Raw genomic sequence first — 15,253 nt, 5'->3', positions numbered from 1 at the left:
CCTTTATAGCGACATTAAAATGTTATTAAACAGTTTTGACCCCCCCCCCCCCAAAAAAAAAAACAGTTTTACCATGTTCTAAAACATCTTTGCGTTTCCAAAATCATAGTCAAAACAAAACATGATATGAGTTGATGAAAGAATAAATGGTCAATGCGGCTGTTCCTCCCTGATATCGTCGTTGGACAGGAAAAACCCTCTTACTTATTTGTGGCACTTGAACATGATTAAAACAAAACAACCAAAAGGGTACATAGTAGGTTTTGCTTGGAAACATGTTCAGTGGCTAATGACACATTAGAGGTTATTCTTGCCCAACGATGATATTGAATTCTGAAGTCAAATGACCTTAAAGATGATGAGTCTGTCATTGCGTTAGTATTGTTCTGGCTTGACATGGACGCATTCATCACAGATCTTGAAATATGAATTTCAATTGATACTGAAAATATCCCATTTTGGATAGCTTTTGCCTTACACATCATGGGTGTTCAAAGGGATGAATCTCAGATCAAGATTTTGCATAACAGATTTGCATCCCAAAAGGTGATATACATGTATGATATCGCCTCATATTTTGCACCATACAAAAAAGGATGGTGTATAATGATTTGGGATTTGTCCCTATGGAAGAAAAAACAGGGATATAGAGATACAAAATAGATATAGATATGATTAGTGTTACAAATCTTGAGATTTTTCTTTTTCATCCATTTAAACGGATAACTAACTGGGGCATTTTGAACAATCCCAAGAAACACAAAATGTTTTACGGAAAATGTTTAAATGTCAGGTTATATGTGGGGTACATATAAACGGTTCAAAATTTTTAAAAATGAAATTTTTCGAAGCATTCTGGCATAATGTTATTTAAGTGGTGACAAAATATGTTCGCCAAAAATATTTTACAATAACATTTTGACAACATTCTAAAAATTTGGAATGTTTTTTCTTAATGGTTTTTAAACACATATTCATGACCTTTATATAGCCCATTATTTAAATGTTATTATAGAATTTTGATCAAGACATGTTAAACATTTTAAAAACATGTTTGTGTTTGCTGGAATCATGTTGTCTTATCACTTCTAATAAGAATTTTTTTATTTTCCCCTCCCTATTTGCATAATCTTGACAGCAACATGAGAAAGTTCCGAGGAGGCAAAGGAAGGAAAAGGAAGGAGAAAGAGAGGTATGGGTATTGTTAACTCGGACAAGTGGTTGTCATTGGGCTGCTACATTTGGAATCTATACACCCCCTGTGGGTCACATAACCTTAATCTTCCACACATGGAGTGTGCATTTCAAATGGGGTTGCCTAAATGGGTGACTCCATTTGTAATCTACACCCCCTCTGTAAGAGATTAAGGTCATGACTTCCATAGGGGATGTATGGATTTCAACTGGAATAGCCCTGATGATTTGGCATACACACTAGGATATCAAATAATGCTCATCTGTCAGGGACACAGGTCATTGACCCCAATATATTTGTACAGTCATAAAATGAACTTTGAACATGTTGGGTACAAAAACTCATACTCTTTAATTTAGTGTCAACTTTTAAGATATGATTCTTTTAAATGGGGGTTATTGAAATTTGCCATTGGATGATGCCATTTTGGCTTATAGTCTGGCTTGGGCAGTTCCATATGGCATAGTTTTCATATGCCATTGCACGCCATGCTTTAATGCTTTAAAGCATCAAAACTGCTAAAATTGCACACTATTAACTACAGATTGTAATAACATGACACAATTGATATTTGTATTGAATTTAATTAGCATTATTATATGCTAAAAATGCAATAATAGTGTTCCACCAATGAATAGTGTGGCGTGCCAAATCATAACACTATATTAGTATATGTACCACGATTTATGTAATTTAAATATGGAATATGATATACAAGCATGTAGAGGTATCGTGTTGCACAGTGTAATGTGGGTTGCATCGTGTACTGGTACTTCAAAACATGCATGTTATTTATCACTAAATGTTTTCCCAAGGGTAAAACCACCAATTTTAAGAAATATTTTTGAGAGCAATACTGATTTTGTTCATTTACCGAATCAAACCATAAAAGGCAACAAGGTAATATATGTTACAGTCAATTTGCCTGAAATTGAGAACATCATGAGAGTGGCTTTAGGCAAAGCATAAAACATTATCAAATAAAGTTGTTCTGAACAGCAGAATTTTGAAACAAAATTCCAATAAAATTGAAATGTTTACCAATTCCAAAATTCAAAATTACGTTGAAACTTTTTTGTCTTTGCATTTGTAATACTTGTTTATTTTAATTGAAATTAAGCAACAAGATCAAATTCCAGATGAGCAAAGTGAGCAAATTCCAACAGACCAAGAGCGTAGTGGGAATGAGCAAATTCCACTAGAGCAAACGAGCAATGGTGTTGATGATGAGGTGAGAGACAATCAATCAATCAAGATATTTCCATAATCAGCTTGGGCAGATCCATTTAGTTTGCTTTGACAAAATAACATGTAGACATGATTGGCAAGCTAAAAAATCTTTGGACTTAAAAGTGAACTCATACGGCTTCATATTGTATACTGTACACATAAAGTATCTGTACACTTAAAATAAAAGTTATTTCTTAAAGACACTAAAACTAAATTAGAAAATGAAGTAGTCGATAGATGGAGAATTTTGTTCTGCTTATTTTGGTACCTCATTCGGCATGATGCGACTTTATTTCCCCAGGCTATAATAATAATATGTACACTTGTAAAGCGCGCAGATCAGGCTATGCATTTGGATGTCAAACGATATTTAGAGTTTCAAGAGTGACAATTTGATATTTCCTCCAACAGGGCGGTTCCTGCTGCCCTTTGTACCTGGCTCGTTACAGCGTGACATACTAATAAGCTACCCTGTGTTCATCTATCGGTTACCTTATTTGGTAATTTAGTTTTAGTATCTTCAAGAAATTACTTTTGTTTTAAGTGTATGGATACTTTTCGTGCATAGTATAGCATTTAATGCTCTTCTCATTTTCTTGGTTTTTTGTTTCCAAAGTTTGTTGTCATGCAAGCCACTTGCTTTGCTTTGTGATAAAAAAATTACTTGGAGCCACTCTAGAGTGTTTCTATTTATATAATCATATAACTTATTTTCATTGTCATTTTATTACCATTTTATCAAAATTATAGTGCTTTGTAATCTGCCACATGCCTATATTCAAATCAAAATAATTCATATAACCTGTAAATTAATGTATATCTTATTCTTCGCACATATAGGTGTATGATAACCATAACATGCATCAAACATGTTGAACATTGTACAAGATTTGCATGATGCATGAATCAATCATTCAAGCAATCAATCATTCTCTCATGCTCAGAAATCGAAGTGTTATATGGAAAATGAATATGTTGGGTGTCACCTTCCTAATTCTGATCAAGATAAACATGTTTGGGTATGATAGTATGATGTTCACTTATCATTTCATTCCATTTATTCCAAATTCACAATATTTATGAAACCCACATATTGACTGTTTGGAGCACAAGCCTGTTAAGTACAGTTCAATTTGGTCACTTTTACTCTTGATTACGACTGAGTCCATGTGCATGTATGAGCATTGTAAACGTGTAAGCCAAAGGCATCAAACATTTCTGAAATGTTTAATCAGATATTATTAATACCAGATTTACAAAAATACATTTCTGATATGCTTGATGCCCTTGGGTTTAAACTGTGCTCCAAACAGTCAATACTAAACTGGTATTTTTGGTTACTGATATGAGTATGTCTTCCAGCATGATTCTTCCAACAATTATCCTCAAAGCAGCAATAAAACCACATTGTAGGACATTTTACTGGACATAAAAAAGGGCATAATTATACTACTGGGGCATTTTAGAGAAACAAACCAATAATGGCATTATTGGTAGTTAACAGATGTACATTCAAATTCTATATAACAACCACTTGGAGCATACAATTGGCAACTGCATTAGCTCCTGAAGTTATACAGTTAACCCATTTGTGCACCAGGCAGCTAATGCTGGTTTCATACTTTCCTGCCGCTCTGACGACGATTTTGCTTCACTGCACAATCGCACTAGAAAGGCTAGTGGTGACCAGCGACAAGCTGATATATCGATCATTCCACAGCTTTGCCCAAGCGGCAGCATCGCTAGGAGTCGAATTCAAGTCAACTCGGGAGTGGTTCCGCTCTGACGTATGAGAATTTGATAAGATTTTTGGTGATGCTGAGCGGCAACATTGGCTTTCATAGTTATGCCACTGTCACTCAGCGGTGTGCCGCTCTGCTTGTAGAAAAGTACAAGCGGCATGATGAAGTGTCATACTGCTCAGCGGCAAGTGGCAGAAAGTATGAAACCAGCATAATGCAGTCAGACTTTGTATGGTCCAAGCAGTTGATATATATTCAAATTTTACTCTGTGTTAACTTACAGTGACATTGCTTTATATTTGAATTTAGACAGCATGTCACCTGCTTGAGGATATTCCAATGTATCAAAACAATATTAACCGCCCCTATTGTTTTCATGTTTTTCCTTTATTCCTGGGATTCCCATTTTCCTCTTTTTCCCATTCCCATATATCCTATTCATTCATACAGGATGAGGCGCAAGCTCAGGTTGGTTGCATGAATTCTTACTAATATTATCCTCAAGTATTAATCTGTTTTGCACCATGATTTGGACTCTGTCATGCTTGCATGTCACACATAGAGGAGGGAGTATAGTGAACCATAATAATTGATTTGGGTGGTTTCACAAATAAAAAGTGTCTTAAATGTGTGATTAGCTTTATAATTATTGAACTGGTAATCCAGAGGTCCCAGGTTCGTATCCTGGATGGTCATTAGAATAAATTTCACTGGCTATCATTTATGTTGTGTGGGGAGAATTTTAAATCCAATTCCAGTATTGACAGAAATACTTTCAAGATTGTATGATGTTGTTCATTTGGTTGCGTTGCCCAATATCATTCAGTTTTGGTGCTTTTAAACGATGCACACGCACAATGCTGACCTCCACGTGACATGCCAATATGCCTGAGTTACCAATCTTTTCTTGTACAAATAAGGCTTTATGATTTCTGCCTCGTAATTTAATTTTGGTGATTTTGTCCAATGTCTGTGGATATGTTGTGTTGCTTGTAGATGAATGCTTCCTCCCCTTATATGTTGTCAGTGGTGGTGATGTGGGTTTTGTGAAGTTCGCTGAACGTATTGTGTCAGATGTTTTGAGTCAAAGTCACATCATAAGAAATTTGTGAAAACTTGTGTAAATGATGCAGTGACTTTACTCACTCACTGTATGTATTGTGAGAGAAATCAAATTATTGGTATTTTGGTGTATGATCAAGAAATTTAGAGTAGCATGTTTTAGAACTTCAAAATTAATCTAATTTGCATAATATTTTAAGAAAATCTTGCTGGCATTGTTTCTTATACAAAGTTAAAATAATGTATATCACATTTTGAGTATGGATATTTTAGGAAGTATCATTCAAAGTAAATTTATCAGTATTGAGGACAACCTGTGATATCTGTGTGTTGTGCATTGTTTAGACTAGATGGCATTGATGTGTATGGTTTTTTTTATCATTAACCAGTGTTGCCAGATCAGGCACAAACTCTCAGGTAGCCCAATATTTGACTTTTAAGAACATCATAATAAATGTTATTTGATTTAGAGTAGTGGTCCTAAATTGAAATTTTTTATATTTTCCATTTTTCATGGTAGTTTCATACAAATTTTTCCCCCATATATTTTTTTAGATAAAAAGTTGATTTGTGCGTTGTCTCAATCTTGCTTGGAATCTGTGCTTTTCAAACTCCTAAAGCTAAATAGCATCACTTTTAGATATTGCAATGTACATGTATAGTTGTGTGTTTATGTTTGTGCACTGTGTCTCTTAAAAGTTTTTTTTTTGCAAAACTTAGACTCAGATAATACACAAATTACCTTGAATATGACATGTGGGAGACTTGCAAGGTCTTCTGACAGAAAACATACCATTGAATATCCTGTCATTTAAGGGATGGGGTATGAACGTTTAGACAGTATTTTTTATGGGCCATATTCTGAATATGAAGAATGTCCTTCTGATATCAAATAATTTTGATTTTTTGAAATTCGCGATATAATACACATTTCATGGCAAATGATTAAAAATTGATATTTTTGATATTTAACAGTCCTCAAAGTAAACTTTAAAATCTAATGATATGTACTTAAAGTGTAGCTGCGCGTTGGGAGGAAAAGCAGACAATCATAAAAAAGATACACATTTTTTCACCAAAAGACATAACATTTTTAGGGCAAATATCCAATTTATTAATTTGCCATAAAATTTGTATTATATCGTAAATCTAAAAAAAAAAAAATTATTTGATATCAGAAGGACATTCCTCGTATTCAGAATGCATGTATTCGATATGTCTGATGTGCTCTCATATCCCAGAAAAAATATTGTACAAATGTTACTATCCCCAGCCCTTAAAGACCCATCCAGTTGACCAGGCAAGCTTACAAGGGCAACCCAATTAAGTAGGCTTAAAATATAATCAAGTCAATGTCCACCTCTATACCATCAAACTTTACACAGCTCCCAACTTAATATGTTTTCCAGATATTTGGAGCGGAGAAATGATAATAAGAACATGCTTCAAAATGCAGATAGTTATGTATTGAAGGAAAAAACAAATTAGAACTTTAAACCCGGGCTTTAAACAGGCCAGGCATAATAGGAAATAAGGGGTTCTATTCAAAGGTTTTCACTGTACTGCAACCTGTGACTTACATAATACATAGGTTAACGTTGCCAAGAAATTATGACAGTAATTTGTCTGGGTACCAAATGAAAGTGTTCAAAACTAAGTTGTTTGTATTCCCATCATGTAGTATCATATGTGTCTAGTTTTTCTTTCTTTTTCTACATTTGAGTGTCTATTTTCTTTACTGTGCTTTATTTGTTGGTTTGTCTTGCGGTGTATGCTGTAGTGTACGATACTCTCTTAAATAGGCAGATTGAAATATCTTTTAACGATTGATGATAGAAATTAATCTAAATAGATTGAAAAATAGATTGAAATGGTTTTTTGGTTTGACTCTTTTTGTAGACTGATTTCACTATCCAATCATGTGTTAATCCGAATGCACTGCCAAATGGCATGTGTTGCAAATGTTTGGAATGAGATTTCAAACTTTTTTAGAGTGATTATTCTCGATCTTTTTTCAATTGGAAAGGATTTGTCCCTAATTCTGGATGGCAAAAGATTGAAAAACAATGAAAATCAATCCTTTCTACTGAAAAAGATTTGCCCCTAACTTCAATCGCTAAAAGATGAGAATCGTTCCTTTTGATTGAAAAAAAGTTTGAAAATTCAAATCACCCTACTGTATATACAGTCAAAAACAATTTGTCCCTAATTCGGGACAGCAAATTTCTATTGATTATTCAATCAGTCAATTTAAGAGAGTACTGGGTAAATTAAAAAATTACGTTGAGTAATCATAGAGTGATGTGTTAAAAATAGTCCATTTTTGACTTGCCTTTAAAATTTCCGTCATCAATGTGAAATTAATAATAATTGCTATTCCTGGCAATATGAAGGGGGGAGAGATATCAACAAGTTACCAATTACTTTTTGTGTAGGAAATTTAATTTTATCGCACCTGTTCAATTAAGTTTCAACACTTATGATGGGTAAATAAAATAGGTTATTAAAAGATCCAAATTTGTGCTGCCAATAGTTATCTAATCTTCTCCTTAAATCCTTGACTGAGTTGGTCATCACCACATTTCCTATTTTTCAAGAACAATTATAGCTAACAATAACATATGCAGCATTGCACATTATACTAGCCAAGAAGAAATTGACATAATAGTCTTATTTTTTATTGGGGCGTAAAGTAGAATTTAATCAGCAATTTGAGAAAGGGTCAAGGTAACTTCGGAAATTAAGGCAAAAAAAAAAACAAGGTTTGTCTCAAAGCTTGCGCGCGCGTTTGTAAAATCGTGTGATTTGGAACATTTTTTTAGGTTTTTTCCAGAAAAATTTGGCGAAATTTTTTCCCCTCAAAATACCATAAAAATACCAAGTTGGAAAAAATCGCATTTCGCATTTGTTTTCAAACAACTCGTGAGCTTTGAGATAAACCTTTTTTTTTTTACCTTATAGAAGTGTATTCTGAAAGACAACACGCCATCCTCCATTAATAGTATTAGTAATGGTTGATCTATTTAGAATCACGGGGGAGCGATTCTCAATGGTATTATTTTGATCTTTACTATTATTATCAGTATTGAATATTATATGAAACCCCATTTGGAAGACCTTACCTATTATTAGCAAGTGGAATTGCTTGATGGGCTTTTTCATACTAAAGATTTAGTGGCTCTAAAAAGTGCCCTTTGATCTACTTACATAGATATGAAAACAGGTTTTATGGAATAATTATCAACTCAGTACCAATGCTTAATGGCTACATGTAGGTTTGTGTCATTTGTCTTTATCACCCTTTTGCATCATTTCCCATTTTCACACACAAGGGCCAGAAGAAAGATTCCAAGAAGAATGGGTTCAAAGAGGGGAAAGACTCCTCAGGAACAAAGGATGAGGAGACACCTGTCTCTGATGAGGACAAGGAAAAGGTTGCTAAGATGCATGGTCTAATTAACAAGACAATGCATGCATGCTACTAAATATCAGTTGCATTTAACAGCATGCAAAGTTGGACCTTATACCTTGAAGTATTACAGCCTACTATGTCGAAGATTTGCTATGAAGAAAATAAGGTTTATTATGTTGAATATAAAATAAGGTTCGCTATTTTGAATCTAACCCTTACCCTAGCCCTAACCTAACCTTAACCCTAGGCCAGGCCTTCTTAACTATAGTTTATTTGAAGTGCCAACTGGACAATTTTAGTGATCATGAAGTGCCAATATGTCAAGGGAGGACTTTGCAGGGTAGCACGTGTGCATAGAGGGTAAGGTGCAGTGGTGCTTTAACAGAGGTCCAGGGGGCAGCGCCAGTGGATTTTAAGGTTTTTTAATGGTCCACCTTTTTTGTTCAAGATAAGTGAAAACATTAAAATTACCGTGCGCCACTTTGACTGACTCAAAGCGCCACAAGTGGCACACACGTAGCCAGTTGAGAGGGCCTGCCCTAGGTAATCTTTTTTATATTCGACATAGCAAACCTCATTTTCCACATAGCAAACCTTTGACATAGCGGGCAGACACCCCTTGAAGTGCCCCACCCTCTAATACATGCAATTAGCAAGGTTTAGTAATGAAGTAGATGTGAAGGACAATACGGTTAATATGTGTAACGCTCCATATCCAACTCGTTACTTAACCATGTTAGTGTGACAGGGTTAAAGCCATTAAATACAATCGTTTTAAATGAATTTAGTTAGCTTTTTTTCAAACCTGATTATTTTTTTAAAGCGTTTTTGTCCCAACTGACACTTATTGGAATTAGCCAAATAACTTGAGTTGTTTTAGGACAACAGAGTATTTTAAAACTTAAATATTTAGTTGACATCTAATAATTTTAAAAAACAAAAAACAAAACCAGTCAAGTTAATAAAAATTATTAAAGCATTTTTAGTCCATTACACCAATTGATATTGTTGGTGCTTGTGATGTGGGTTAAATCATATGGGAAACATCACAACAGCTGTATCCTATTGCATGGTTCAGTTATCAAATGGGACAGTCACTCCTTCTCCTTTGAAGCCATTTAACATACAATTTCTGTCACATTTTAATTTGGTTATTCTTTGCTTTTATTAGGAAATATTTACAACTGTCAGGAGGGTTTTCTTGAGAAAGCTGTCAACTAAATAAGAGTACCGTAAAACAGTGGAAGTAAATGAATAAACAAATAATATAAAATGGGATGTGGAATTTGTTTGTTTCTTTGTGGCCTCCATAAAAGAGACCACTTCTGAACCATCTGCATTTACCATCTGCATGACAATTCATAATGAATTATAGTTCATTTTAACATAGAATTCATCCATATTTCTGACCCAATGTGCTTTGCGCAAACACATTAAAACTTTTACACAGCCATTAACAGTTAATTATTATTTAAATGCAATTTCAAAAGACAGCTTAGACAATATACGGTTACATGCATTATTAAAGTAATATCAGGTAGGCATTTTTTTCTGACAAGAGTTTAACATAATGTAATAAATATTATTGTTAATTACCTCAGACCTATCTAACACATGCATGCATCAATTTCATTGACAAATTAAAGACATTAACTTCTCATCCATAATTTAGCTAGAGTGGCATGGTGTTGTACACAGAAAAATAGAAGTGAAAATTTAACATTTTTTAGAAATATTTTCAGTGACTCCTCCCCCATATGATGACCCCTGTACCTGAACCTTTTGAACACTTTCCATCAAGTAGCTATCAAGAATTGGGACAGCCATTATGAAGTTTTCTGTCAAAAATTATTATGTTATAAAGAAATTAATTGCAAATTACTGACCCTGGTTAAAATACAGCCTTACGATGCCTCTATCAAGCTGATATGTACTTTAAAATATTTTTTAAATTTAATGAAACATAGATTTTTTAAAGGCATGTGTAGATTATTGTTCATACATGTAGATTTAGTTGCTGCAGTTTTTTGCAATGGCCTTTCCCATTGAATGATTTAGCAATGTGTGGATTCCGATTCTATAAGAAGACATGACATTAATCTCCCACACAGGGAGTGTGAATTTCAAATGGGGTTACCTTAATAGGTGACTCCATTTGAAATCTACACACCCTGTGTGGGAGATTAAGAACATATCTTCCATATGGGGTGTATGGAATTCAAATAGAAAAGCCAATTGATTGAGGAGTGAGAAGGGAATGGCAAAGAGCAGAGATTCTGCTTCACATTGAGCACAGACATGCAAAATAGTGAAATGTCAATCAGTGTTCCCACCAAGGTTTTATTGTTGGATCAATATCACCATTTATTGAGATATTTTGGCCCAAGGCTTGGGACAAAAATCCCAATAAATCTCCAACTGTTCTAAAAACCTCTTTTTGTCTTTTCTTCCTGGAAGGCTTTGCACCAATTCTGGCATCTGCCATATGGCCTTAGTGGAAACACTGGTGGCAATGAGAAGTTGCAATATTTTGTCAAGTGCCCCCAGAAGTGTGCCAACTATTTTGTTTTCAACATTATAGATTTCATTAGTCTCATGTGTTCTTTCTTCTCTCATTACTAATAGAGCCCTAATCTTCTTGAAAACTTATAAAAAGAAAGCCCTTTTCCCCTTTTCATTCTTTTAGTGGAAAATTTACTTCCGTAAGTACATGAATACACTATGTATACATCTCAAATTCAAACTTTCATCATTGATCTGAATCATAATTTTGTCATCATTTTTCCCCTAAAATGAGTATGTGAATGACAACTTGAAATGTACAATATCGTCTTACATGTTGAAGCAAATTCACTTTATTCCAAATTTTCTTTTGAATAAACCATAGCGTCTGATGAGCGGCAGTAAAGCTTCCTACCAAGCATTGGACGAGACCACTGAAGGAGAAGATGTACCTGAAGAAGTCAAAGAACGAGCAGATGTGGAAAGGGCACCCTCGCATTCCAGCGTACTTAGTCGGGATGACGGGAAGTTGAGCCCTATTGGTACCTTCGTGGTGTACTGCACAAAACAATGTTACCTGGCAGCCTTGATACTTATGATGGTAAGTACACAGATTTGTTTTATTTTCATTTTTCATAAAAATTTGGTGGCATTACACCAGACGACATAAACAAGAACATTATTTAGAGAATAAACGATAGGAATTTTTGTTTTTACTATTCTCTACCGTGTGATAGACGACGGGCAGGTCCAATATTTTGAGTAGTATCCACTACGATAAAAATATTGGACCTGCCTGTCTTCTATCATAGGTAGAGAATAGTAAAAACAAAAATCCCTATCGTTTATTCTTATTCTTAGTCAGTTAAATATCATTTTAATAACTGTAAACTATTTTGTTTTTAAGCAAAAACTAAGTTACCGTCATAAAAATACCCCTTATTATAAAATGAACGAAGCTTGTTTACAACTTCACATATTCTGTTGTGCGTACTGCTATTGCATGCGCGTATTCAGCACTAGTCTACGCAAACAACGCAAGATATATGCGCACCTCCACAAGCTTTTTACGCATTACCAACAATCATGATGACGTGGGGTCGTCTACGGCCTGATAGACGGCACCCGAAATTATGCGATTGTCCAATCAGATTATGTGTCTATGAACTAGACCACTCCTACTGACTAAGAATGTTCAATAAATGAGTCAAGGAACTTACCTTCAGATATTATTTGCTTATTATACAGGCATGGAGCATCACATATCACAGTTGGCTCACGTTTGTCATGTTGCTATGGGCTTGCGCCATTTGGATCGTCCCGCAGGAACCACCGGAAAAAGGCCCTTTACACGTCGCCACTCTTGGTGTTCTATGCCATCTGTCTCCTCATTATCCAGTTTATATATGGGTTGGATCTGAAAGAGGAGCTACCAAGTCAACATGGCAAGTTCAATCTGAGAGAGATTGGACTGGTGCACTATGATATTCCTTTTATACCACTTGGTGTCCAGGTGAGTCACGTTTAACTTCATGAGAACTACCTGCCGATTGGTCAAAATGAATATTGTGTCCAGTTTTGAACCAACCAAGGAGGGTATTAATAAGATCATCTGCAAATGCAAGTTTGGCCATAAATAGTTTAAAGTCTAGTCATAATTGGCAATTGAAATGAGCATTTAAAGTTATCAACCAATCAGAAATGCTGTTAGATGGCCAGTAGTGTCCAGGGGGGGTTAAGAGAGAGATTGGAACAGATATTCAGTAAGACAGCGTTCAAGGTCTTGACACCATTTGGTGGCCAAAATGGTTTGGGGTGGCCAAAATGGTGAAAATGTAGCTTATTAAATTGAATAAAATAAGGGCAAAATAATTCTTCTAGTATCTTTCAATCAAGTTTTATGAATTTCAGAACCCAGAATTTACCGTAAGTGGCCAATTTTCGGGAATCATTTGTCACAGGGACTTCAAATTTGGGTAAACATTATGAAAATATTAAAGAAATTATACTTGAAGTGATTGTTTTAATGGCACAAACATACTATTGTCTAATAATGTAATTCATAAAACAATATTTAATTATTTAATAGGTACAATAGCATATTTGAAATCTATATTTCCCAAAATAGCATATTTGAAAAAAGGACCCAAAATCAATTTTGTTCTCAAAAAACACATGAGATACCAGTATTTAGTACTAAAAAATGAATCTACATGTAATTTTACCCTAAATATGATATTTAAACATAAACTTTATCACTGTTTTCACCCATAAATACTTTTTACACACTTTGGCCGCCAATATGGTGACAAGATTTTGAACGCTGTCGTAAGAAAGAAAGTTCAACCATTTTTGAACCATTTTATTTTATTACCATGATCGTTAATCTTTCGTCTCAGTAAATACATGGTAATCTATCTGCATTTCAGTTACTTTACACCTGCATGTTCTGGTTGACATTGCGTCAATTCTTACGGGAACGTAAACTGGCTTCAGTCACCCAGCAATCATCTGGCGGCATGACCCTTCAGCCATTTGGCATGATATTCTCTGGACCAAAAGAGGAAGTCTCAGGTTAGTTAATTGGGGAAGATTAATAAGGGTTTTGTAAACATTGTACATTTATCTGTGACATAGTTGTATTTTGTGCTCCTAAGAACTTGATTTTCAGAACTACGCTGAATAAAGACACTGTGATGGTGTCTCAAGCTATGTTGCTGGTAATCAAGACTCTGAAAAGGGTAACTTTTTAAGCAACTTTAAGCAAACTTAATTTTCATTTGAACAGGGTGTGCAGCAGTTTATGATGATATCTAAATCTTTCCCTTAGACTTCTTTTAGGTTAATTATTTTTACAGCATAAATGTGGAAAGATTCCACATTTTCACAGCATCAAATGTTTATGAATTTTGATATATTTGTGGGCATGAAAGGAAATCCTTACCAGTTGCAGTTATAACATACAGGAAGATTTTATACTATCACAAAAACATTTTGAGTTTGAGCAACTATATTACTGATGCAGGAGGCTGTACAAACATGTATTATTGTAAAACCGATCTATTGTATTGTTATTGTGGAGGGTGTCTGCCTTTCATTTCTTTCGTAAAAAAAAAAAAACTAATTTAGAAGCATATAATGCCTATAGATGGAATTCCACAGTATATTATGTTAACTTCAATGTAGGCTTCCAAAATGTGTTGAATAGAAATCAGGGAAATAAAAAGTGATCTATTCATACATATCCCTATCATTTCTTACCTTTACCTTATGGTATTTCTGTTGTTTTCCAATATGCTTATCATTTGTTCCCAAAAAAGGTTATATTGGTGAGTTAGAGATAGTACTGTTTTTGCGTTTTGTTTTGTTTTCCCAATGGGTGGTTCAGATTCATGTGTGAAATGATAAAAGCATGTTGGGCTGTTCCAGTTGAAATCCTTACATCTCCTATGGAAGACATGATCTTAATCTTCCACATGCAGGGAGTATGAATTTCAAATGGGGTTATCTAAATGGGTGACTCCATTTGAAATCTACACCCCATGTGTGGGAGATTAAAGTCATGTCGTCCATGTAGGGAGTGTATGAAATTTCAACTGAAATACATGTGCTTTGGGTGAAATACTAACTCTATTGTTTGATGACAACAGCACTTTGATTGCAGTGACAAGTACAATTGAAATGGGGTCATTTATAATTGAAGGACACAACACATCAATACTTACCATATTAAAACTATTTACAAAATATCTAATTCTCGATCATGTGAGCCCACTCGGTAGATACAGATGTTTGCATCGAGCATACAACGCAATGACCATTTTGTATTGAAAAGTGTGGCTTTTTGAGAACCAACCAATTGTGGTCTTTGAATACAGCCATCACTAGGCTATGTCAGGGATAGGTCGCGAGTGTGGTATTCCACGAAAGTGTGCTTGACACAGCATGCACAGTAGAGGTACATGCTCTCATGATCAAGAATTAAATATTTTGATTATAATTAGTACCCCTCTCTTTATCAGATATTATGATTATTGTATAGTTAATTAACATCAACTGCAGTGGTAGACAAAGTAGTGGGAAACATTTTAATAAAAATTTGACCTTTAT

The 15,253-nt window shown here is 34.6% G+C and overlaps 1 protein-coding gene across 1 annotated transcript in view; it reads left to right on the top strand.

The window, feature by feature from the left end:
* The window catches only part of LOC140172560 (piezo-type mechanosensitive ion channel component 2-like), an 82,097-nt gene that overhangs the window by 50,498 nt on the left and 16,346 nt on the right, over nt 1-15,253 (top strand). The window contains exons 8-13 of the mRNA XM_072195704.1: nt 1,139-1,192; nt 4,618-4,635; nt 8,562-8,663; nt 11,529-11,744; nt 12,392-12,553; nt 13,573-13,717. Coding sequence (XP_072051805.1) covers nt 1,139-1,192; nt 4,618-4,635; nt 8,562-8,663; nt 11,529-11,744; nt 12,392-12,553; nt 13,573-13,717 — 697 coding nt within the window. The remainder of the gene's footprint in view (nt 1-1,138; nt 1,193-4,617; nt 4,636-8,561; nt 8,664-11,528; nt 11,745-12,391; nt 12,554-13,572; nt 13,718-15,253) is intronic.

This window comes from Amphiura filiformis, chromosome 16 (assembly GCF_039555335.1).
Source record: "Amphiura filiformis chromosome 16, Afil_fr2py, whole genome shotgun sequence".
NCBI lineage: Eukaryota > Metazoa > Echinodermata > Ophiuroidea > Amphilepidida > Amphiuridae > Amphiura > Amphiura filiformis.
The sequence above is the reverse complement of the archived record's forward strand: the minus strand, read 5'-3'. Positions and strand labels throughout refer to the sequence as shown.